This window comes from Sciurus vulgaris, assembly GCF_902686455.1.
Source record: "Sciurus vulgaris genome assembly, chromosome: 13".
Classification (NCBI taxonomy): domain Eukaryota; kingdom Metazoa; phylum Chordata; class Mammalia; order Rodentia; family Sciuridae; genus Sciurus; species Sciurus vulgaris.
Window position 1 is genome coordinate 92,403,413 of NC_136474.1, and position 26,499 is coordinate 92,429,911.

General features: G+C 35.9%; 1 protein-coding gene across 4 annotated transcripts in view; it reads right to left on the minus strand.

Moving 5' to 3' along the window:
• The window catches only part of RTTN (rotatin), a 177,870-nt gene that overhangs the window by 120,134 nt on the left and 31,237 nt on the right, over positions 1 to 26,499 (minus strand). For all 4 annotated transcript variants that reach the window (XR_013758833.1, XM_079109126.1, XM_079109125.1 and 1 more), the window contains 10 exons: positions 18,847 to 19,059; positions 18,051 to 18,163; positions 17,213 to 17,339; positions 11,967 to 12,092; positions 11,140 to 11,256; positions 10,069 to 10,208; positions 6,099 to 6,270; positions 4,419 to 4,518; positions 2,825 to 2,913; positions 2,213 to 2,330 (listed from right to left, as the gene is read on the minus strand). Coding sequence is in view for 3 of the 4 variants with exons in the window: in XM_079109126.1 (XP_078965252.1) it covers positions 2,213 to 2,330; positions 2,825 to 2,913; positions 4,419 to 4,518; positions 6,099 to 6,270; positions 10,069 to 10,208; positions 11,140 to 11,256; positions 11,967 to 12,092; positions 17,213 to 17,339; positions 18,051 to 18,163; positions 18,847 to 19,059 (1,315 nt within the window). In the remaining variant the exon portion in view is untranslated. The remainder of the gene's footprint in view (positions 1 to 2,212; positions 2,331 to 2,824; positions 2,914 to 4,418; positions 4,519 to 6,098; positions 6,271 to 10,068; positions 10,209 to 11,139; positions 11,257 to 11,966; positions 12,093 to 17,212; positions 17,340 to 18,050; positions 18,164 to 18,846; positions 19,060 to 26,499) is intronic.

Consider the following 26,499-nt stretch of genomic DNA (forward strand, 5'->3'; position numbering starts at 1 on the left):
TCACTCTGTGATGGTGTAATAAATGATGTCTAAGTTAATTTCTATTCCTAAAATATGGTAATGGCTTCTGTCATGACAATTTGTAATTCAAAGCATGGTGTCTAAGAGCTTATTCATTATACCCCTTCAATCTGTTCTCCACTACCAAAGAATCATCTTCCTTAAGTATGTACTCCCGTTTACAACCTTCACTGCTTCTCACTGCCATTTAATAAGACCTGCAGTCTCGGCAGGAAGTGACCTCCTTGTGTCACACCACCATTTCCCCAGAACTCTCCAAACCCAGTTGTTCCCCACCAACCACATTAAACGCATCATTATTTCTCACATAAAACCAGGTCTCCCTCTTTTTGGCAGTCACTCCCCTCTATCTGAACTCCCATTCATTTCAAAGTTCAGGCTTAGAAACACATTTCCTGGAAGCATTATCTGATGTTTTCCCATCACCTGATCTACCCAGTATTTCCTCTGGTGCCAGGTATTTATATACTGTGTTTTATATTTATTTATGAAAATCTCTATTATATGATCCCTGAGGACCCATTTGCCATTTTTATCAATAGAACCCAAGGGCCAACCACTGTACCTAACACATAATATGTGTTCAATAAATGTTTACTGAGGGTTGGATTTTTCTGGTTGGGCAGTTAGTTGAAAAATTAATTTTGTCCTGAAACTAATCCATTAATGAGAGATATTGTAATTCATGCTCAGATTCATTGAAGTATTTTTCATAAACAGTGATGATATAGAGAAACTGTTAAATACTAAAGGGCTTACAGATTACACTACCATGGACAGTGCTTTTGAATTCAACAGGTACTGGTAAATTTATTGATTATAAAACTCAAGCAAAAATTATAAATGAAAGGTAAAACTAGAGGCTAAATTCAACTGAATAAGTTAAAAGGAAGAAAGTTAACTAAGAAGAACTAGAAATTCAATCACAGCTCTTTCAGGTGATTAGTCTAATTTAACCTTATAAAAATTTCACATTCCACGGAAAATTTTATAAGCCTAAACACAATATGTCTGTTATTTGATTTGGACTTTTACCAAATAAACTTATATAAACTATGTCCAATTCACTTGAGCAGCAGAAATCATCAGGAAAAAATAACACTTTCATGCAATTACTATATTCTAATATACATATTTTGAACATAAATCTCATTCATCTCCAACATAAGATATTTGACCAAGATGCCTCATGTAGAATATTTAAAAACATGATCTAGTGCTCGCTTCAGCAGCACATATACTAAAATTGGAATGATACAGAGAAGATTAGCATGGCCCCTGCACAAGGATCACACACAAATTCATGAGGCATTCCATATTTTTAAAGAGGGACTTTATAGATGGAAAAGAGGGGTAGTAGGGGTCGGGGGGGAGGAAAAATAACAGAAAGAATCGAACATCATTACCCTATGTAAATATATGATTACACAAATGGTACGCCTCTACTTCATGTACAACCAGAGAAACAAGTTGTACCCCATTTGTTTACAATAAAAAATAAAAATAAAAATAAAAACAATGATCTAAATCTTTGGGAAATAAAATACTACAGAACATTACCAAGGTATCTTGAGAACAGTCAGAAAAGACTCAACTACATAAGATTGTTCTACACAAACACATTATTAAACTAAAACAGACTTTTTTTCCCCAAAACCACATTTAAAAATTTAAATAGAATAAATCCTTAGAGTCTCTCAGGATGGTCCAGTTTCCATCTCTCACAGGTTGGATTTATAACCTCGATGCTAGTCTAATAACATCACTGGATACCTCAAGAAAGGTTCCAGAATCTGACAGTAGAAGCAAAACAAGAAAAAAGGAAACAGATACTGGGGAAAAAAAAAAGGTGGGGTGGGGGAAGTAATGGCAGCAGCTATAGCTTTACTTCTTTACAGACCAGAGTTTTGCACCTGAGCACCACAGGGCTGGTCTACATAAGTCAAAAAGAGTAAGCAGCGGAATCAACACCTCTAGCTCTAGGTCCAGCTCTAAGGCCCACCCAGCAACTGGACCACAGGGAAACCCCCACAGAAGCAGCAAACGCTCTCACTGTGAGCAGATTTCAGCAGCATACTAAGAGACTGTGTTGTTCCATTGATAAGACGGGAAGCAAATGCTACCGACAGTTAGAAGAATAAACACAAGATTTAAGACCAGTCTCATTATTAGCAGCATTTATGTTATTCACCTCTGAATAACAGAGTCAAGAGAGAAGACTGCTGTGACAGGGAAACACGCATGATTGGATCCGCACACAGAACTTTCCTCAGGAGTGTGAGGCAGGGCTGAATCAAGCATTCTACAACCTGGCAGGAGGGAAAACACACCATTATTGTACCTTCACCACACCTAAGGTGAGATAAAAAGTATCATATCTTCTTCTAAACTTTACACTTTGTCATCAAAGTCATGTGAAATATTAGTAATTGCTTTCTGCTTATATATGCTTCTACTTACATATGGCTATACTTCCACATACATATCTTCTGGATATGTGCTTTGTATTATGCATTATAAATGAACATAGTGGTGGGATTTGTTGTTCCATATTTATACATGCACACAGTATAACAATATAATTTGGTCAATATTCTTAAAGGAATTCTAAGATTAGTTCTCATTTACAGAGACCCCACTTTTAGAAATTAAAAAAAAAAAACAAAAACAAAAAAACAAATGAGATAGTGTGACTATTACTTAGGACTTAAAATCTAAGTACCCATCCAAACTCAGCTAAATTTAGTATCAGAATTAATACCATCACCAATAAATACATCTAAACATTAAACATTAGACTTACCTTGCCATCTTGACTCACACATTCATTTAAATACTCAATTATCTTGTCAATTAGGCATAACTTTTTCACTGCAGCATGCATTTTAATATCTACAAATTTTAAAAACAGTCATTAAAATTTAAAGAATTTTTTTTCACTTTTAAAAACATTTTGAAATATGTAAACCTGGTATACACAGTTTTCAGACTATTAAAAATAGTCACATCTGGCATTGAAATTGGAGGATAAAACCTTTAACTTTTGACTTTATATACATCTGTACAATGTGAAAACACTTAAGTAATGTAACTTACCTTTGTAACCCAAAAAGGAATTAAAAAAGAATACTTGCATGAACTAGTACAGACTCTTGAGTATTATAATTTTAAGTGTACAAAACAATCTCTTACTTGTGCATGGCAAATTATCTTCTTTATATTGTTTCACTAACAATTTGTTTTCTTTTCCAACTTCATCACTTCAAAATATTTAGAATTCTTCACAAGCTAATGTACAAATGAGTTCTAATAACATTTTTCAATAAAAAAATCTGTCTTCCAATTATTAATAGCAAATATAAAGGAAAGAGATTTTAGTGTACTTTATGTATTTCTAAATAATATGAACATGAATATGTTCACATATTACATTTGTAATAAGAAGTCATAAGGATTTTTATACACATGTACACATGTTACTAGAACCAGGAACTCTAGTTATTTATAAATTAGTTGGAAGTTGTTAACAACTAGCAGACAAATTTTCTTCTATATTATCACTGAAAAAACACAAACACACACATACTGATACTGAATTGTAGCTCTCACTGTAACTAACTTCAACTACTACTTAGGAAAAAAAAAAAAAAAAAAAAGATTTCCATTATTCCCAGTATTTTTTGGTTTTGTTTACGTATTTTTGGTACCAAGACTGAACCCAAGGACACTAAACCACTGAGCCACATCCCCAATCCTTTTTATTTTTTATTTTAAGACAGTGTCTCACTAAGTTGCTTAAGGCATCACCAAGTTGCTGAGGCTGGCTCAGAATCCCCCTGCCCCCTGAGCCACTGGGATTACAGGAGTGCACCAGTGCATTACTGGTTTTTGTTTTGTTTTGTTTTGTTTTAACTAAACCCTTAAAGAAAATAACAACTACAGTGCATTATTTTTATTTTACCTATCTATAAAAACAGTTTGATTAATTTTGAGTAAATTGTATAAACTGAAAACAACATATACCAGGTAAATGAAGAGAGGAAATAAATTTTACTGTCAGAATTCTATCAACATTTGAGAATATAATTCTATCAAATGACATACTATGGATCAAATTAAGATAATCTACCAGACCAGCAAACATTTTCTGTAAAGAAACAGTAAATATGTTAGGCTTTGCTGGCCACATATGGTTGCTGTCATATACTCTTTGGTCTTGGTTTCTAACAATTCTAAAGATACAAAAACCACTCTAAATTTGAAGTCTAGAAAAAACACAACAAACAAACAATAAACAAGCCACAGGCTAGACGTGACCCACAAATTGTACTCTTCCAAGACCTGACACTACTACCCACAGCAATCTCAAATTCTATCAGAAGCAGCACAGACATTACCTTGCAGAATCACAGTTAACTGTTCTGCAGCTGACTTTCTCAAAACAACATCAACATCATCCGAGGTGAAGATTTCATATACCTTTTCAACAGTGTCCACCTACAAACCAAAAAAAAAAAAAAGTTACATTTTAACCTGCTTCCAATTCTCTAATAAAATTTTACAGTTTATACTAAAAGACCAAAAGCTGGAAAAGTCAACTTACTTAAGTAACTGATATATTTACATACAAATTTGCAATAGTGGTATGGTAGGTCAGAGAATAACTTTGGGTCTAAAACAAAAAGCCATTATGTCAATAGGTCTCTCTTCTTAATGTACATTTTGCCAGGAAGTTATTCATAACCCAATCAATCATCAGCCACCTTGAGAACTTGACAGGAAACACCCATGCTCCCCAACATCTCTATAAATCACACCAGGCTAACTTGCAAAGGGCCTCCTGAACTTATAATTCAGGACCTCCCTCTTGCCCCGGAAAACCACCAGATGAAAATGACCTGGCCCTTTACCTTCCCTACCTCCTGAAAGACCCTGAAACAGACAGGTCCAATGAAGTAACAAGTACTGATACTGGCTCACTTCATGGCAGCACAGAATCTGAAGTATGGTATTTCAAACCAGCAGTATGAAAACAACAAAGACATTCTTTCTTCCTCCCATCCAGTGCTACTATCTAGCCCGAGCCTGACTAAGGACTCACTAAAGACAGAATTCTCCCTCCCCACCTTCCTCCCAACTATACACAAGACAAATAAGTGACTATCAGTGGCTTACTACAAAGTGATTCCCCAACCAGACCTTGTATGTGGTCAGAGGAAGATTCTCCAGTCCTCCTGCCAGGACTGTGATCTGGCCCTTAACATTCAGATTAGAAGAAAACTAATGTGTTTCCCCTTTAAGAAAAAAAAAAAAAAAGTAAAAAACTGTACCCTGTACCGGCACCCAGAGTTTATCTAAATTTAAATCTTAAATAAAATCTGACACACTGCAAACTTGAAGTGAAATGAAAAACTACAATACATAGGAATGTAACAATGAAGATAATGATCAGCTTTCTTCAGACTTTTCTTTCAGTCCCATATAATGTGGAGCAGTCCTGGTTAAAGACAGGGAAATGGATGCTAAACTTCTGAAGCTATTTAAGATTTAGAAAAGAAGACTGACAACAATGACAAAAATCTCAGAAACACTGATAAATTTAAGAGAAACTGCCTCTCTAGATCCTATGTTATTTTTTTCTTTGTGATGAAGAGGCTGAAACTTTTTGTCGAAAGAACTTTTCAAGTTTTCAACTTTTGAATTCCAACATAAGAAGAATTTCCAATAGTTTTTATGTTAGTTATATTTATTATAAAGTCATCACAAAATTTCTTTTTACTAAATTCACCTTATGCTATATTTAAGACACTATTCAAAACAATTTATATATCCAGTATATACACTAAATTAAAAGGAACATAATCCCTGGTATGCAGTAGTCACTCAGAACATACTTGATCAACTAACAAATGTATCTAGAAGTTGGAAGAACCCAGAACACAATTTAAACCCACCTAAATCACCACCAACCTCTTTGTCCCCACCCAGAACATATATCCTGAAGAATGTCACATAAAATATGTGATATACAAATGTGTCAAATAATCACACAGTAAAAACTAAAAAGTCATGGTTACCTTAATAAGCAAGTCTTTTCTGTCATCCAGTTTGAGTTCAATAGGTTTCTTCACAATAAATAGATTAGTAACTCTGGAAAGAAGTCTGGCATTTATTAAAGGGCGTTTTGTATCAGCCCCTTCTTCACTGGTGAGATGAACTGCTAAAAGCTTTAGAGCTAGTGAACGGACCCTAAAAACACAAAGTACTTGAGTTAATATATAATATATATTATAATATATATTATAAACTCAAGTTTATAATATATAAATACGTAAAAGGTCCATAATTTCCAAGAATTACTGTATGTCAACACAGCAAATCAGTCATTAATACTGCCTTGCCAAAAATATTTTCCTTTTTCCATTAAATTATTTCATATACAACCACAATTATTTATTCAATTCAAAATAAACATCCAAAATAAGGAATTACCAATAAGACTCACTGAGATTAAACAGCACAAATAAGAATCCGCAAATTAAATTTGTAACATCTGACTTCAAATCTAGTGATCTATTTCAATCTCAAGAAGGATCAAATTCATGACCAAATTCCAAATAATTATATAAATCTCTAGGAGAGTAATTAAGTTAATAGCTAAAGTATAACATTATTACAATTTATGAAAATGTTCTTATATGAGGGTCAAACAGATTCCTCTCAAATATAAAAATTCCTTTCAAAATTTTTTATGTAAAATGAAACAGAATTAAAGTCAGTTAAATGGGAAAGTGAGAGGTTTTCAAGAAAAAGTTCAATACTCCATGCCAGTAGACAATGCAGTGAAAAACAGAAAACCATCCAGTAGACAAAGGTCACTGGTGGGAAAAACTAGAATAAATATGTCACCTGTCACTCCTCTGGTAGGTTCTCCAATTACCTGGAAATGGGACATGTTTTAAGTAATAGGACAAGCTGCCAGGTTTTAGTCCAGCAGACTAGAAGGGTTACCTTCTGTTTGTGGACCTATCACCTTTAAGTCCCCTAAATTGTTAGTTAACATTTATCTCACTTTATTAAAACCAATAATAAGGTATAATTGATAATAGAAGATCTATCTTCCCAATTATAGGCCAAATTCTGGAAGGGCAGGGCCCAAGTCTGTGTTGACATTCCCACATTTGACCACAGCTCATAAGCAAATGGGAGACACTCAAACACCTTCTGAAACTAACAGCAGGTATTTACTACATTATTACTAACAGATTTCAGCTCTAGAAGACTAACACACACTCTAAGATGGTCAGGGAAACTTTCTCCCTCTCAAATTTGCTGAGTTACCTCATGCAAACTTAGCAAGGATAGAACATGGAAACTGGATGTTTTGCTATGGTGCACAATTGTAATCCTGCAAGTCAGGAGGCTGAGAGACATAAGAGGATTGCATGAGCCAGGAATCTGAGACAAGCCTGGGCAACACAGAAGACCCAGTAGGGAGAAGGGGATTGGGAGGAAGGAGAGAGGCTACACATGTACTTGTTCCTTTCTTCCAAACCAATAAATAGTACCTATATTAACATTTGGGATTCTAAACACATGGACTGAAACACCTAGTAAAGAAAAGAAAGAGACCGAAAAATGTAAAGCAGATTTTCAGTCTTTTGGGTATAAACCAAGGAGTGGGATAACTGGGTCAAATGGTGGTTCCATTCCAAGTTTTCTAAGGAATCTCCATATTGCTTTCCTGAGTGGCTGCACCCATTTGCAGCCCCACCAGCAATGTATGAGTGTACTTTTTTCTCCATATCCTCGCCAACACTTATTGTTGCTTGTATTCTCGATCACTGCCATTCTGACTAGAGTGAGATGATACCTTAGAGTAGTTTTGATTTTATTTCTTGAATTATTAAAATCTGCATACTATAGTGATGCAGCCACATCAATGTTCATAGCAGTTCAATTCATAATAGCTAAGATATGGACTCAACACAGATGCCATTCAGTAGATGAATGAATCAAGAAACTGTGGCATATTTACACAATGGAATATTACTCAGCCTTAAAGGAAAACAAAATTATGGCATTTGCAGGTAAATGGATAGAGCTGGAGAATATCATGCTAAGCAAAATAAGCCAACCACAAAAAACCAAAGGCCAAATGTTTTCTCTGATATGTAGATGCTGATCCATAATGGATGAATGCAGGAACTTTGGACTAGGCAGAGGGGAATGAGAGGAGGAAAGGGGGAAGAGGGTGGGAAAGATGGTAGAATGAGATTGACATCATTAAACTAAGTACCTGTATGACTGCACGAATGGTGCGACGACTCTGTGTCATATACAACCAGAGAAACGAATAGTTGTGCTCCATTCGTATACAATGAATTGAAATGCATTCTGCTGTCATGTATAACTAATTAGAACAAATAAAAACTTAAAAATGAAGAAAAATGTAAAGCATATCTTTATGCATTTTCTTCTCTGACATAAATTTGGTATATTTTTAGGTTTAGCACAGGGTAGCAAAATTCAGTTGTCCCAATACATGTATCCAATTCTCTCACTGTACTTTTTGAGTACTTTTAGGTATAAGGTACTCTATGATTTCTGAGGACATAAAGATTGACCAATAATAGGGTTCCTGCCTACCTGGAGTTTACAGAATTAATGGGACAGGACAGAATTAATCATATAAGGAAAATGAATATGTAATTCAAATCATTTTAAGTTCTTTATAATACAGAATTACCTTACCCAGAAAGTCCTGGCCTCATTCTCAGCTCCTGCAGACATCCTACCTCTTAAGAGTGTCTCTGTTGACCTGGGGACCTTGGGTCCTCTCAAGTGAACAAGAAATAAATTTCCACTTGTGTTAAATTGCTGAATTGGGGAGTTTGTTAGAATAAGTAATAATTCTACACTAGTACGTTGACAAACACGCTGCCCAGGAACTATGGGAATACATATGGAAGCCAGTTCCATCCACCCTAGCTTTTCTATAACTCTACTCTGTACACTCTACAGATATTTTTTAGATTCTCTTCCATTTGATTTTACTCCTTCCATTCCCTTAATGCTTTATTTCTACGTACTTTATTTTTCAGTCTGATCATCTGTTTCCAAATAAACTGCTATATTATCCTAATGTAAGGTTTACAGAAAAAAATTAGTCACTGTCAAAAGAATGTCTGCTTATTCCTGTCAGTCTTTCCTTTTTTAAAAAATTTATATTGTAGTTATAGATGGACAGAATGCCTTTATTTTATTTGTTTATTTTGATGTGGTGCTGAGGATCAAACCCAGGGCCTCACACATGCTAGGCAAGTGCTCTGCCACTGAGCCCCAGCCCCAGCCCCTGCCAGCCTCTTCAATCGACTCTTCTTCATCACTGCTTGTCCATGTTGACTCTACACTTGTTTCTCTTCTCAATTAGGGAAAATCTAACCACTGTTACCTGAAGAGAGCAACAATGAAGATTCATATTGCACTGACAGAAAGGGACGGAAAACAAATTGCTCCTTCTCTTTTACTTAAAAATATCGACTCTAACAATGGTCAAGGAAAAGACCTTTTTAGTTTCTCACAAACTGAGGTTAAAATATATTCATAACTCTACTTTATGAAGCAACTGGCCCCAAACACTTTTATGGAGAACCTAATTTTCAGAACAGATGTTTAGAAAAGGATTATTCTAAGAACTAACAATTTCTAAAGAGAATATGGGAGTACACTATAATTTTCCAACATACTGATCTCCATGATTCTCCAGCTTGCCTACCACACTAGTGAACAGCACCAAGAAGCAGGACTTCAGACTGATCTGGCAAGGGATAACTAGGCAATAAAATGGATGAAATGTTTCAGGAAAATATCTAGAACGCCTTGCATCTGCCTGATTTCACATATTAGTTTCTTCCATCAATAACGCAGAATAATCTTCCATTACATTCGTTAGTTCCATGCTACTTCAGATTGATATAATTACTACACTTCCTTAGAAGGTTTCCATTTATCCTTTATATATTCAAAACATCACACTGTACTCACGATGGCTTTTTCACTAGCAGAAGTCGCAGGATAGACTTCAGCCGGGTAGTATAAGGGAGGATGCCTTCTCCTGCCTCAGAACCCTCTTTGCTCAGAAGAAGAATGCAGTTACCCAAAGAGTCTTCTGGGTCGGCATAACCCTAACAAATTTTTAAGAGAAATTCTTATTTAATTTTATACATATTAGCTTTTCTACCTAAAAATAATAATTGTATATCAACTCATAAATTATAATAAACTCATAAATAATAATTATCATGCGACTCATAAACTTCTTTTAATTCAACTGAATAAAACAGTAACTTTTTGAAATAACCTATAAAAGCAAGGAGTCTAAATAGAACTGTATTTACAAAAAAAGAACAACTGTATTTAAACAATAATACTAAAGAAGAAATTATGCCAACCTTCTTGAAACTTAAAGATTTTTCTATTTTCCAAGATGCCCATGGTGGCACCTCCCCTAGATGAGGTACTTCACTCTGTGGTAAAAGGGAGTGACACAGACACTGTGCACATGGCACAGGTCCTGTGAGCCTCAGTGACGGAGGCCTGGGTCCTGAGCACCAGGGTTCTCCTGAAAATGCAGTGCCTATGATGGTGTCTCCTATCTGAGGGAGGTAGGGATCTGAACTTCCCTCACCCTTCTTACACCCAGAAAGACTGCTCAGAAAGCACTGTTTCTAAGAGCTTGTTAATCAAGAAATCACTCTAACCATACACATGCACAAACAGAATTCATGAGGCAGATGAGTAATGTAATTAACATCTGGTTAGAAAGCACTGGTAGCTATGCATAAGATCCTTTACAAAAGGTTGGGTTCTGTTTTTCACATCAATACTAAGAGCCTACACCTCACTTTTTAACCTCCCGCTCAGATGCATAAAGGGTACATGGACAAACTAGCTCTCTTGTTTAACCTTCTGCCAGAAGCAGGACAGTACCCCTTCCTGTTCACTTGTCCACACGCCTTCACAGCCTCTCTTCGTCTTTCTCACAACATGACAGTTGTGCTGCCTGCATGCTTTTAAATCAACCACATTCGGCCAAAGGTGAACTGCGCAGGGTACCTGCAGGACTGGAATGACAGGACAGAGGGACTCGATAAGCTTGTTCCAGGTCAGTGGTGTCATCATCAGTCGTCCCTGAAGCAGATACAGCAGAATGGCCTTGGCAGCAGCATTCACCTGCTCAACAACAGACGCAATGATCCAACAACACAGGCTGTCCCACTCACGTACCGGCGACGCTGCACACAGTGGAGAAAGGTGCCACAACCAGCACCTCTGCCTTAGCCGTTTCCACTTCCTCAGCGTCCTTACAGTCTGTTCTCGATCCTTAAGGACTTCCACTTAAGGATTTTTTTCCCTTAATGGTCTCCACTTTTCTATCTTTATAAATAAAAATAAAATTGTCATAACCTACTTACTATAACTATTCTATGGTTCTCTATACATTAGATAAAAATCATAAGTAAATTGACCTGAATTCTTAGAGATCAAGTACATCTTATATTTATATTCCCACATTTTCTTTAATACTTCTTTATATAAAACATCTAAACCAGCCGGACACAGTGGCACATATCCCAGCAGCTTGGGAGGGTGAGGCAAGAGGATTACAAGTTCAAAGTCAGTCTCTGCAACTTAGTGAGACCCTGTCTTAATATAAAACAAACAAACAAAAAATAAATGAATAAAGGGCTGAGGATTGGTGAAATGACTCAGTAATTAAGCAACCCTGGGTTCAATTTCTGGTACCAAAAAAAAAAAAAAAAAACCTCAACTAAAGCCAATATATCAGTAAAATTTCACACTCATGATAATTTACAGTTTTATTAGAATATTACCTTTATTTGGCTGTGTAATATTTTATATTTATTTTTAACACATCATACCTCATTTTGGGGTTCTTGAATACCAAAAGTAGAAATTTCATACAGAACTTTTGGATGAAGTAGAAAATGAATTCCATTACAAAGTGAAGACACAGGCTTAGTGACGTTATGGACACCTAAACATTCCTGTAGAACACAAATTTATTATTTTTAAAATTAGTGAAAGTCATTTTTCCTCTTTCTTCTGATTATTATTCACTTCCAATTTTAGTTTTTACTTCATCAAAACTTACTTTTAACTAACCAGCTGAAAGGATTCTCTACCTTGTAATGTTTGAGTCTGTACAAGATGTATACTACATGCTTCTGCTAATAAGCCTAATTTCAATAAAAATTAAATAAATAAACTGCTGAACAAAATAATAAACTTCCCCTGATTTCCCCTGGTTTATTCACTGAGGTTTAAGAAAAACAAACTTCAAATTAAAATACAAAATTATTGGTGGGGGAGACATATATCCAAGCAACAACTCTACACTATCTCTTAGAAGAACTACCACAAATTCTTTTCTCAATTTATGATAGAGAATAATATTTTGTTAAAAGCTACTACAAACATTAGTAGAATTTATATACAACACAGGAGAAATTGCAAAGAAATAATGAGTTACAAAAATATTTTTATTCATCATTCAAATTACTACTTTCTAAACACTAGTAACAATTCCAAGTTCAAAAATTATACACACACAGACATATCTACATAGTTTTTTTTTTTCCAACTATTAACTTCACACCAGATAATTCTGTATCTCACAGAGCAAAAACCACTGGATAAAGTGGGAAACCTCAACATCAGCAGCTCCCCAAGACTGAGTTAAACAGCAGTGTGAGGGCAGCACGTTGAGGACAGAACGCTGTGATAAATGCCAGCAGGCAACTCAGAGCCCACAATCAAGTGAAAACCTGAAATATCAGTTTCTAGAACAGAAAGAAAATTAATAAAAAGAATAGACTGCAACAGCACACCTGGCACAAAAGCTGAATTCTCCTACCAAATTAAAAAAAAAAACCAACAGGTTCTTCCCAACAATTTCACAATCCAAAGAGAAAATAAGCTCAGATACAATGAGATGAGTCATTGCAGGAGAAAGTCCCAATATCCTCCCTTGCAGATAGTGAGAGTGGGAAAGCCATGACAATTTTAAAAGACTCACTGTTTAGACTTCCTGAGAGGACCTGGAAACACCGGCCATTTACCTTTTTCAAACTCATCTCCACATTTTTTTATTTTTTATTCATTTTGTGCGTGTTCTTGGTATACTCACTTCCCGAGTACCCAAGACCCATGAGCCACCTAGGTTTTTCTTTTTACTGGATCAGGGCATGCCCATGCAGTAAATCAGTCTGTGCACAGGAGTGAGACCTGAGGTCTGGGCTATGGAAACCACAGCTGCCAGTCTACAACTCTGCAGAGCAGAGAAGAGCTGAGGGTGCTTTCATTTGAATTTGGTGGTCTAGGCTCTGGGATAAACAGCATGGCTGACAGAGGCCAGGAACGGGAACTATCAGGGTCAGGTGGAAAGCACTAAGCCCACTACAACCTTCTGAAGGACGCACGCCACCTGCCCCATCGCCAGAGGTGCCAGGAGGTCAGACTTGATGCAGCCCACACACATCGCCCAGCACACAAACTGAAGCTCCTAGAACAAGACAAGGTGTAATCCAGACCAGTCGACAGGCTGCAAGGGTGAGAGGGCTGCACAGCCTAGACAACAGTGCTAGACTTCCACTCCCATCCAGGTCACAAGGGCAAAGTCACTTTGAGGGGGAAATCTGCTCTGAAACAACAACACTCCCCAACAGATGCTGCCAGGCAAGGAAGGGGTGAAACTCAACCAACAGAGGCCCCTAACAAGTTTGGCTATTCTGGGTCAAAGCTGGGAAAAAACAACAGTACAATGTTACTGTTACACACACTGCCTCGAAGCCAAGCATTCTAAATTGAAAACCTTGGAAAGAAATGTCTCCACTTTAAAAACTTCAGCTAGAAGAAATCCATATCTCTTTATGACTGTTACTGCATTAACTGCTTGATGTAAACTCATTTCTAGTGTACTCCCCAAATTTGTGTTTTTAGAGTTATAATTTTACATGTTTTGTCAATTAATTGGACCCGCTCCCAACAGCTCTTTTCTTCCTGGCTCCATTCCCTTCCCCTCTCCTTCACCCCTTTTCTCTCCTCATATTATCTTTTGTCTCCTTTCCCTCTCCAACACCCTTTATCTTTTTTCCTCCTTTTTTCTATTTTATTTTTTATCTTTTCTTCCAACTGAATTTATTGTGTTATCATTAATACTTAATTCTTTCAGCCCATTCTAGATTATTTCTCACTTTGGTTAAGAGTTGTAGAGAAATCATTAGTAGTAACTTTCATGGCATACAATGACACAGACTGCTCTTAAATCACCATTCTTTCTGGCAGTTACTCTCTCCTCCCCAAGTGGCACTGACAATTCAACTTAAGGCTTTGATTATGCTGACCAGACATGCTGAAGCTCAGATACTCCCCAGCCTAGGGCTTCTTCCAAAGAGACAATTACTCACAAAAGGACCCTGCATGAAAGAGGAATGTATATCAACAGATGTACAAACACAGGACATCAGAAAACATGAAGAAACAGGCCAACAAGACACCTTCAAAAATATATAGTTCCCTGAGGAGTGAATCCATAGATAATGAAGTGGATGAAATTCAGGACAAAGAAATCAAAGAATCACTTGCTAAAATAATTAATGAATTAGAACAAGATCTAAGCAGATCTAAGGAATGAACTAAAGAAAACAATACAGGATGTGAAAAAGCATTTCAATAAAGAGATAGAGGTTCCAAGATATCTTGGAAATGAAAGACTCGATAAATCTAATTTTTAAAATTCAGTTGAAAGTCATAGCAGATCAGATCAAGAAGAAAACAGATTCTCAGAGCTTGGAAAGGGCGGCTGGCCTTGGATATTCAGACAATATTAAAGGAAAGAAATTGTTTTCAAAACTTTGAGAATAAGGTGGACATGCAGATATAGGAGGCATTTAGAATTCCAAGTAGACAATATCAAAAAAGAAATTTTCCACAACAATTTATGAAAAAAATGCTAAATACACAGAATAAGAATAGAATTTAAAAAGTCTCAAGAGAAAAACAAATCACACTAGAGATAAACCCATCACATTAACATAAGATTTCTGAGAAGAAACCCTAAAATCTAAGAGGTCTTAGAATAATGTGTTTCAAACACTAAAAAGAATTACTATCCAACAACACTGCTATATCCTGCAAAGCTATTCTTCAGAATTGAAAGAAACTTAACACCTTCCACAGGTAAGTATAAACTAAAAGAATTCATGACTACGAAGCCAGGTAGCATAAAATACCTTAAAAAAATCCTTCACACAGAAGCTAAAAACAAAAACACAAGAGTTCAGGAAAGGATAAATCTCATTAGAAAAGTAGTTAAGTAAATAAGAATTAGGACTGAATTAAACATTAGAAATAAATCAAAAAGGCAAGAAATAATAAACATTTCTCCATAATAACTCTGAATATAAAAGGTCTCACCTCTTCAATTAAAAGACAGACTGGTACAGTGGAATTTTTAAAAAGACCCAATTACATGTTGTCCGCAAGAAGCGAACCCCTCAAAGAGGAAGATGTCTCAAAATGCATTCTACTGTCATGTACAACTAATTAGAACAAATTTAAAAAAAAATTTTTTAAAAAGTAACCACTGGGACCATGAAGTAGCGAGCAACTAGAAAAACAAAAGAATAAAGACTTGAAAGAGCAGAAAGGATGGGAGGAAATCAATATTCAAACTAATAATGACTAAAAAATATCTACAAATACAGACAAAATTGAGTATTTCACTGAAAAGTCCTAAGCAAAATAAATTTTAAAAACAAGTACACAGGGAGATGCACTTTAATGAAACTACTGAACACCAGAGAAAACTTTTTTTTTTTTAATTAAAAAATAAAACCTGGGAGAAAATACAAAGAAATTCTAATTTAACTGATAGCAAACTATCAACAGCAGCAATCTAAAAGAAGTAAGCAATATTGGAAAAGTACTAAGGACATACAGCCATCACCCAATAATTCTACTCCAGCAAAATTATTATTCAAGAGTAAAGTAAAGGGCTAGAGAAATAGCTCAGCTACAAAGGCACTTGTCTGGCATGTACAGGTCCTGAGTTTGAGCTCCAGCACCACAAAAAAAAAAAAAAAAAAAAAAAAATTTACTGAAATCAAGACATTTTTCAAACATAGGAACAAAGTCACAAAATACTGAAAAACTTACTTTAATATAAAGGGCTCAATCATGCTATGGATTAGGGATATAGCTCAGTGGTAGAGTGCTTGTCTGGCCCTGTGTTGGACTACCAGCACAACCAAAAAAACAAAGGGATGGCTGAACCTAAATATTTATCAGTAAGTAAAAGGAAAGTTATTCAAGCTTAACAATTCAAATGAATAAACTAGGCAGACCTCAAACGCTACCATGAAATGAAAGGAAAAACTGGCAAAATCATATGTAGCATGACATATATTTTTTAAGGAGAGAAAACAATAGTATATAATACTTATTAAGATGTACATATATTAATATAGATATTAAAAAATGGATGGAAAGGACACAGGCCAATTTTATGAGCAGCCAGGCTGCACTGGAGGATAAAGAGGAAAGAGAAAGATGCTTCTACTCTGCAGTATTTCCATTTGTGTGAATGAAAACAGATCAGAAGTGGGCCAAGAGTAGAGCTCAGGGGTAGAGTGCCTGCCTGGCATGCTCCAGGTTCCAGGTGTGATCTCCAGAACCACAAAAATAAGTAGAGAAACACATTAAAGTGCATCAGAAGTAGAAATGGCAAAACACAAACATTTGCAACACACAGTATGAACAAGAATGTTAAAACACAATAAAGCAATTCAATTGTTAGACTTACTAAATAAGTTAAGGAAATTTAATCATACAGATTTCCTAAAAAGAATAAATTTTTTTTTTTTTTTTGCAGTGCTGGGGATCGAACCCAGGGCCTTGTGCATGTAAGGCAAGCACTCTACCAACTGAGCTATCTCCCCAGCCCCAAATAAAATTTTTTTTTTAAAAATAGTACAAAATGCCTAGAATTAATGTCTATTTTTATGGAATACAGTTTTTATATCTCATACAAAAGGTCAAGTAATTTAATCCTGGAAGACTAATAAAAGAACCCACTACTAGTTCTCAAAACAAAGCCAAATGCAACCTTAACCATCTCCAGACAGCAGTGGTAAGTTTCAACTTTCACTTGTGGCAACGGGTGGGACAACATATGCAGGAACACCTTCTGACTTTCTCCTTGCAGCAGTGGACTGGCCTGCGCAGATTTCCAACTGGTAAAAAGGGAAAACATCCAAAATGTATAAGGCAAATCAGAAGCTAAGAAAAGATTGCAAAGCACATTGAAGGAGATATCTTCCTACTCCACTTCCTCCAGCTGGGATCTAACTAAACAGATTACTGCAAATTACCTGAACACTTGCTTCTGATTAGAAAATATTCTCAAAGAGTATTAAAAAATGCCTTTTAAAAACTCATAATTAATGTTTAACATATCATAGAATTTATTATTCAAAAAGTAGTAAAGATACTAATTCCTAAACAGGAATTTTCTCCAATGTCCTCAAAACAAACTTAACCAATGATACTGCTTTTCAAAAATCCATTTAAGAAAAAGGTATAAAATAATAAAATTTTTAAAATAAAACTTGAAATGTAAACTATTAATTAAAACTTTAAAGGTAAATAATTGTGTTTGAACATTTGGTCTGGATGGACACCAAACACAAAAGTGTGAAAATCCAAAGGTTATCATTTTGATTATGGACATGACATTTTTAAAGTTTACTCCTAAGTAAACTGTACATAATCAGTGCAGCTATATATATATATACAGTTAACAAGTCAGACGTAAGGAAAAAAGCAACTTAACAATAATAATATAGATTTAAGGTCATCTTCATTCTCATTATTCCTAAATTTACACACACACACACACACAGTACCCTACAATAACAGAATTATGTTAAGAAAGAAAATATTACATCTTTGAACAAATGCAGATGACTTCCTTTATTAGAGGGAAATGCTGATGATAGGAAAAGCTATACAAGGCTTGGTCAGCCAGCTCCACTAATTCTAAGAGATTCTTCTCGCCCTGAAAAGGAAGCAGAATAGGATAATCAATGTTGAAGTTCATATACAATAAAATTCTCCACAGCTAACTAAGGAACTTAGAAAAATTAGATCATTCAGAGACCCTGAGATTGTTCATATCTGCATATGCATACATCCACTTTCTCAAAAAGCAACCTAAAAATGTCAGCCAGGGAGGAGGTGTGGGAATTCCTGGTTGACATAACATCAGACTACTGCTGTTTAACTCTTAGGAGGCGGGAAGCTGCAACATAGTTGCCTAGTTTTTACTAGCTTGGGGCCCTGTGTCCCTTACTAAGGGCAGTATGAGGGTGCTTTATTATCCACCTCCCTCTTCTAACCTCCTGACCAGTCCTAGGAACATCAAGGACATTTGATACATTGCAATTAAATAACTATGCAAAATGCTACAGAAATAATTCACTGAAAGTCATAAGCCAGTGCCAATCAAGGTCCTGAAAAGGAAAAGAAGAAAGAAAAATATGTACCATTCATTAATCTGAAGTCTTTGTTTTATTTTTATACAAACCATGTCCTTACTTTAATCTAGTAACAGATCCACTCAATAACAATATATCCTAGCTGTAGCAATTCAATTGTTATATATCCTACAATTTACATAGATTAAATTTTCTAAATACTTCACCAAAAGTATTTAAAAGTGGTATTAACAAAACATTTTACCTCCTTCCCCACATCAGACAGGAAGTTACAGGTACATTCAATTGAATAAACAGCCTCTGCAGCTCTTTTATAAATACTGTAGTTTTCAGAATTCAGCTGTTCCAAATAGGCCACAACAGCTTCATGTATAGAGGGATATTCCAAAGAAACAGGCATGTCCAAAGAAAGAAGAAATAATGCTGCTGACATCGTCTCTGGTAAAAACTCACTTGCCTTGATAAATCAAAAAAAGAATTTTGTTTTAAAAATAATTTTATAAAAATATGATAAGACTAAAATCTTAATCTAGTCTACCTTCCATTTTAGTAATTCTCTATCACAAAAAATCCAAGTTTTTCAAAGAAAATTCTATTTCCCAACAAGAGAATTGTGCAATGCAATTTTTTCTGCCCAAAATGTCTCACGTCTAAACATCAATTCTTTCTGAAAGCCCAGAAAATTGAGTACTTTCTTCTTCCGTTCCCCAAACTAACACCCTCCCTAAGCCCTGCATGATCTATCCCTCATACAGCACAAGGCTTTCTCTTAAGTACTTGTGCATATATGCTCACCACTTCCCACAACAATCTAATACGATTCTGAAGAACACTTCCCATTCCCAAAAATGAACACACAACACAGAGATACTTATGAACTACATATTAAATTGAGTAACACTGAATCAGAACTACAGTGATCACAACAGCAATCGACTTTTAGTGTTGTCCTTTAGAGGGAAAAGATAAAATGCAACATAATATTTTAAACAGTTCTAGAACATTCACAAAAGACAGCTTTATTATATTATACTTGATTAGATATATTTTATAACTTAATGGATTTAAAACTAAATCAGCTATTTCTTAGTGGTTCTAGTTTTGTGGTAAGATTCTAAACATTAGCCAAAGGACTGAAAAGTCAATAGTGAGACACCACTTGACAGGGTTCACTAATGTAGCTGAAATCATGTCTTTATGAAGAGTGGGCTGGTCATGATTCATTTTATGGATGACCTGCTTTAAAGATAATCATTATCTGCCTGAGCGTTTAATATTAAGAGCTGAATCAATTAAACAAACTGACTGAAATGAAATAAAGTTGCCAAATGAAGATCAGGAACTAAAGGAACTAAATTTTTAGGTTACAAAGCGTGAGAAACTTCCAGACTAGAAAGACAGAAGCTAAGAGAAAGTCAAGAGAAATTTCATTATTGTATAAAGAACTAGTGGCAGGAGGAGCACTAAACTACCTGCTCACCTATTATCCACTCACTCAGCAAATAGTAAATGAGCTGCCACTATGTTCTCCCATGTGTCAGGCACTATTCGGGATCCTGGGAATACAGAAGGAAGCAAAACAAAACTTTGACCCTGGACCTCATGAAGCTGATACTCCTACAGGGAAGGCAGAGGGTGAACCAACCCCAAATCTGTCATATGTGGCTAGAAGTGCTAAGATTTATTAAAACAGGGATGGGTAAGAAGGGAGTAGAGGCAGAAGAAGCACTACCACTTGAAAGCAGCAATAGAAGGCTTTTCTAATCTGGTGATGTGTAAGTAGAAACCAGATACCCCATGTGGGTATCTGGGGAGAAAGCAGTCATGGAGGAGGGAACTTCAAGTACAAAGACTCAGAGAGACCATATTTTGGCCACAAGGAGCTTAGGGTAGCTAGTCTGAGCCACAGAGACAGAGGGGAGTGGCATGCCCCACCAGATAAGGTTCTGGATCACGGTAAGGACCTGCTCACTGATGAAAACTGCCGGGTGGTTTTGAACATCCGTATGTGGAGAAAAAATGGTAAAGTGCAAAGGGAAGCAAGCTGAGAAACCAATGAGGAGGTCACTGTAATAATCCAAGCAAAGCAGGATGGTGGGTTGAATTCAGTTGAAATTCAGGATAGATATGCAAAGGAGAAATGGCAAATCCTGCCCAGAGACCACATCTAAGTGTGAATGAAATACAGGAAACAAGACCTGCTCTAAGGTTTTTTTGCCTGATCAACTATCCACAGAAAGCATCAAGGGGCCATCTATAAAAACAGTGAAGACAATAGAAAGGACACACTTGTGTGGAGAGACAAAGAATTAGGTGAAGCTGGAGGTATCTATGAGATGTCTATTGTCATGGAAGTAAAAACATCAGAAAGAATACTGGATATACTTAAGTTTGGAGTCAGGTGATGTGTCTGGTCTGGACACATGCATTTGGGAAATATCAACAAACAGATGGCATTTAAAGATCACAGATGGGACGATAACTTATGAGGGCCTTGATCAATCCTGAGTTTCTACCTTTTCATAGGAAGATAAAGAAGAATTAGCAAAAAAAAAAGAGTTAGTTGAGCAACATGCTAAAATAGTATATCCTAGTGGATCTAACTCCAAAGACCCTGGGTTTTCATTTTTTAAAAAAATGTCCTCTAACTTTAGTCAAAAAATGATATCTGTTATGAGATTAAACAAGTAGCAAGCAGGGCATACATAATACAGCACTCACTGAACACTTACTTCCTTTCTGCCCTCCTTTCACTTCACCAAAGAATCTGACCTTTTTACTCTGCACATGTACATTTGAAACTATCTCCTCAGTAACTCAAAACACAATTCTAAGGTCAGAAGCTGAATCCCATAGGCTAATCACATTTACAACCCAGACTTAAATCAGCTGTCCTGCATATATAAACATTCATCATATGTGTTTAGGACTGAAAGGGAAAATGTTGCCATGCAAATTCATCACCAATGATGAATGAGAAGAATCAACATCCCGTGCACTGAGGGGTCAGGGGTATAATGCCAGTCAAAACAGACATGGCATTACCTAAGCGTTAGACAATGAGCAGACTCTTAGGCCCTACCCCAGACCCGATGAACCAAAATATACAAGATGTGATTAACAATATTTTTAGGAGAACTGCACATTGCAAAGCACTGCACTAAATCATTCAATCAGCGGTACCATAAAGAGCCAAAGACTTTGTGGCATAAATTCATCCTTACCCTCAGCTGAATTTGTTTGCTGAGGAAGAGTAATAGCAGTTATCAGAACACTCTGTGATGCTGATTCCAACACAGGGACAGTACTTCTAACTCTTATTTTCAGATGTTTCCCCAAATAAAATTAGCCTCATTTGGTTTACAAATTTGGTAAATTTATCTAACCAAAATATTTTATCATCATTTTAACCTATACATGAGTACTCTCCAAAGTCATTTAAAATCAACAAATATCAGTTTTAGAAAGGCCTCTGAGGTCAATTTACCAAATTCAAAAAGTCCCTATATAGATTTATGTTCATAAATAGGAACTCAAAAAAAAAAAAAAAAAAATCTTTAAAGGTGAACTTACTTCAAATTCTACTTCAATTGTTGGCAGGCTAGCAACAGGCAGAGGGCAGCAAAACCTTATATTTACATAAACTGAAGAAATTTAAGAGCACAGAAATCATATTTTTGTGTTTATATCATTTTAAAAGTACTTGGTTAATCAATCAAAGCAAATATAATGACCTATAAACCTTGATTACAATCCCCTCCAATGAGTGAAATCGTGCTGATGAAGTTCCAAGCTACATATTCAAGAGCTACCAAAATTTATAGAAAATTCAAAAAGAAAACTACCTTCAAAACAAAATGAAAGCATGGAGTATCAACTTCACATTATTCTATCATGAATCCAATTAAAAATAAAATAAATTACTAACTTCTGATCGATTTCTCCCCTTGTAAGCATACAAATTAAGAAAATACAATAAAAAAGCAATAAAATCTATGATACAATTGACAGGTTTTCCATCAGTTCTTCAACCTATAAATTGATCCCTAACAAGTGCTTAATAATATATATAAGTATTTATGTCATTCATAATACATAAGTCTTATAATAAATAAGTATAGTTATAAATAACTATTCTATAAGCAATAGTTTTTTACTTATAAAATATTATTCTACAAAGAAAGACACCTACAATTTCAATATAATTCCAATCTTATATGACTAAAATTCTTCCATTTTTTAATGTTTATGCCTTGGAAAATTCTAATTATTCAAAACAAAAAATGACTTTAGAAATAAAATAACTAATGAATAAAAGTTAAAAATTAACAAAAGTGATATGATTTTCTATAATGTAAAACACCATATTTAAAATTTAATATTTTATTCTTGTTTTCACAGATGATCTAGTAATATACTATATACATAAGAGTTACCAGAAAATAGAACTTGGACTATATGCTCTGCATAATTCTAAGGGACAAAACTGTAAATGGTTGATAACTAAGGGCAACAACAAGGCATAGGAAATAGCACTGTAGCTGCTACAATTCATCCTATACCTTCATTTAAGTGGGGCACACCTTTTCTTTTGTAATAAGTATGCTATGCCACATATGCATGAATCACTTATTTTACCATTTACACCCAAATTAGGGGATGTAAGTTCATATTTAAGAGTCACTAAGATTTAAAAACATGTATTCCTATAAAAACCATCCTGAACACCCTCATACCATGGAGTAGTGCTCTGTGATGAAGGTGAACAAAGTGCTGGGCCCCCTGGGGCACACTGCCACCATCCCAGCTGCTTGGTGGCTGAGCAGGAAGACTGAAAGCCAGAGGCCACTCAGCCTAGGCGACTAAGCAAGACCCTGACTGAGTGAAAAAGGGCTGGGGGGGTGGCTCAGCCGCAGAGTATTTACTAGCATACACAAGGCCCTGGATTCATCCCCTCTAACACCTCAAAACAAAATAATAGCAAATTATTGCTACAAGCGACAACAGTGATGGATCTCAAAACAAAAATCCACTTACTGTTCAAAAACAAGCAAACCAATCTATAGTGATAGAAGTCCTTCCAAAAGGAGTTTAGTTTCCAGAAGGAGGAAGAAATAATGAATGGATTGAGGGGAGGGGGTCTTTGAGATGCTAGTAATGTTTTAACAAGAATTCTATTCAGGTCAGGTGTGGTGGTGCATACCTGTAATCTCAGCGGGTCAGGAAGCTGAGGTAGGAGGATTTCGAGTTCAAAGCCAGTCTTAACAACTTAATGAGGCCCTAAGCAACTCAAAGAGATCCTGTCTCTAAAGAAGAAATATAAGAAAGGGCTGGGGATGTGGCTCAGTGGTTGAGCACCCCTGGGTTCAGTCCCTGGTACTGAAACAAAAACAAAACAACAACAAAAAAAGAATTCTGTTCAGCGTGGAGAGGTTACTGTCTAAAGACAGGTGACTTCACTTGCTAAAAAATGCATCAAACTATATACACTTTTCTGAACTACTATATTACACTATAATGAAAAAAAAGCATAAGTCTTTATAGAATTAATAGATTTCCTTTTAACACTGTATTAAAAATCACTTGAAAACTGATAGCCTGATTACAATATCATACCATACAATTTCAGAAACTGTGATTAACAAGATTACTTTTTCAAAGTTTAAAAACTTTCATTTTAGTAATTTTCTCCCATATAAACTCACAATTATCTTTTCCATGTACTACATTTTTTCTACCCATTCTTTAGTAAAAAAATGACAAAATCTGTGAAACTATGATATTTTTAAATTATGCTTATAATAAAAACATGTTTGAGCATTCTCAGTCTTGATCTGGTAATGTTACTAAGAACCTAAAAATCCAAAATATGAGTAAATATATGTAAGTACATATTTTTAAATGTGCTATTCATTACAACACATACACACAAAGAAACCCCAAAACATTTAATTTCTAGAATGCTTGAGCAAACTATAGAATATCTTTATGGTAAAATATTTTAGTACCCATTAACATTTATGAAGTGCCCAAATAATTGGAACATGTACATTAGATAACAGCAAATGTTTAAAAACTATGATTTTTATAGATGCTCTCAATTTCATTTTTCTCCCAGTGTTGGGAACTGCAAAATCTTGGGAATGCTACACAAGCACACTCTAGCTACATCCCTAGCCCTTTATTATGATTTTAAAAACTAAAAGAAAGAAAAGGAAAAAGTCTCAAAACTAATTTGAGAAGGGGAGGTTTCGAAAGGGCAAAATAGAGCAGGTCACTTTCCTGGCTGCTCTGTGGCATGAAACCAAGAAAGCACACAGGCATCTTCTCAGCAAGGTGGGTGAACAAAAAAAAAAAAGAGAGAGGGGGCGAACTTTACTGGAATTTAATACTGACACTCAAAGCACATGAGGAACTCAGGGGGGTTGATACAATAAAATAAGGAATAAAAACTCCAGCACCACAGTCACTGCTACGGCTAGGGGTACCAGCCAGAGTGGTCCCTTCACAAGTGAAGTGGGGGAATAAGGGAATTAACGGAACCAGCATTTTTAGGAGGACTGAGGCATGTGTAGATACGGAGAGTTAGAGATCAAAGACACTGCCCAACTCAACTGAAAGGTGCACTGCCCAATATCCTCGTACGTACGTGAAAGAAGCCACTCTCTCCCAGCAGAGTTCAAAGACAGAGGAAGGAGCCATTGTGCAGCCCCAGCACAAGGATGGGCCACGAGGGGACCCAAGTCCTGGCAAACATGAGTCTGGCCCAAAATATAAGCCTGGTGGCAAACCCACACTACACAACACAGAGTATGCCTAAGTGACCAGGAGAAAATCAAATGGGGAGGGAGGTTTACACAGGGGACAACTAGTCAAGGAAACCCACCCAGCTGGGAGAGATGCACATGGCCAAGAACTGGAAAGGGTGGGGGCGGCAGAGACTGAGTTTGGAGACTAAAACTGAGACTAGGAAACAGGGTCCGCAGGTGATATGGGGACTAAGAACGGGTTCCTCGCCATAGTGGACCGCGGGGAGATCCTGGGGAATAGTCTTCCAGCGATTGTTGGGCTTCGGAATGTGAGCTGATTTACAGTCTCCAGAACAACTGCCATCCAGCGAAGAGTCTAAAGTCTACCTAAGACTAAAGCCTCATTCCCAGGAGTTACAGGATTACCTCTCTCAATCCACATCACCACCCTGAGGGTGGACCAAGCATCACACTCCAGACTACCCCACCTAACACTGCTGAGAAGGGAAGCTGAGAATCTTCCGAATTCCACTGGAAACAAGCCTTTAACTTCCCATTGAGATCTTTTTTTTTCCTTTCTTTTTTCTTTTCTCTGCTTGATTGTGACCTTAGTGGTTCATGAACATTTATACATACTCATATTTTTTTCTTTTCTCATTTCTAGCTGTTTTGAAATCAGTTATTTTTCATGGATCAGTTTTTTGAGGACTAGAAGGAGTCATAAGTATATTTTTTACGTTTTGTATTATTTTTTTATTTTTAATATTTTAAATTTTTACTTCACATATTTTTTTCCTCTCACGTTTCCCTTGAATCTTTCTCTTTTCTTCTGCTAACAATCTCTATTGTTTGCTCTTTCACGCTTCTTTAATCTTTCACTTCTATCTTCTCTCCTTCTCCCTCATAAACATCACATCCTACATCACTTCTGTTTTCTCCCACTCCACCATTCAAAATTGTAAACCCTTTTGCAAACTTACTGTTTTTATTGTAGGCAAAACCTGATCATATCATTTCCCTTTATTGTCACGTTGTAGATAACATAGCAGGAACTATTTGGTTTAATGCTATATATGTTGGCATGGGTTGTTGATATTATTTGTCTCCCCTAAACAGTGAGGAGGTACTGGAACCCTTCAGGGACACTC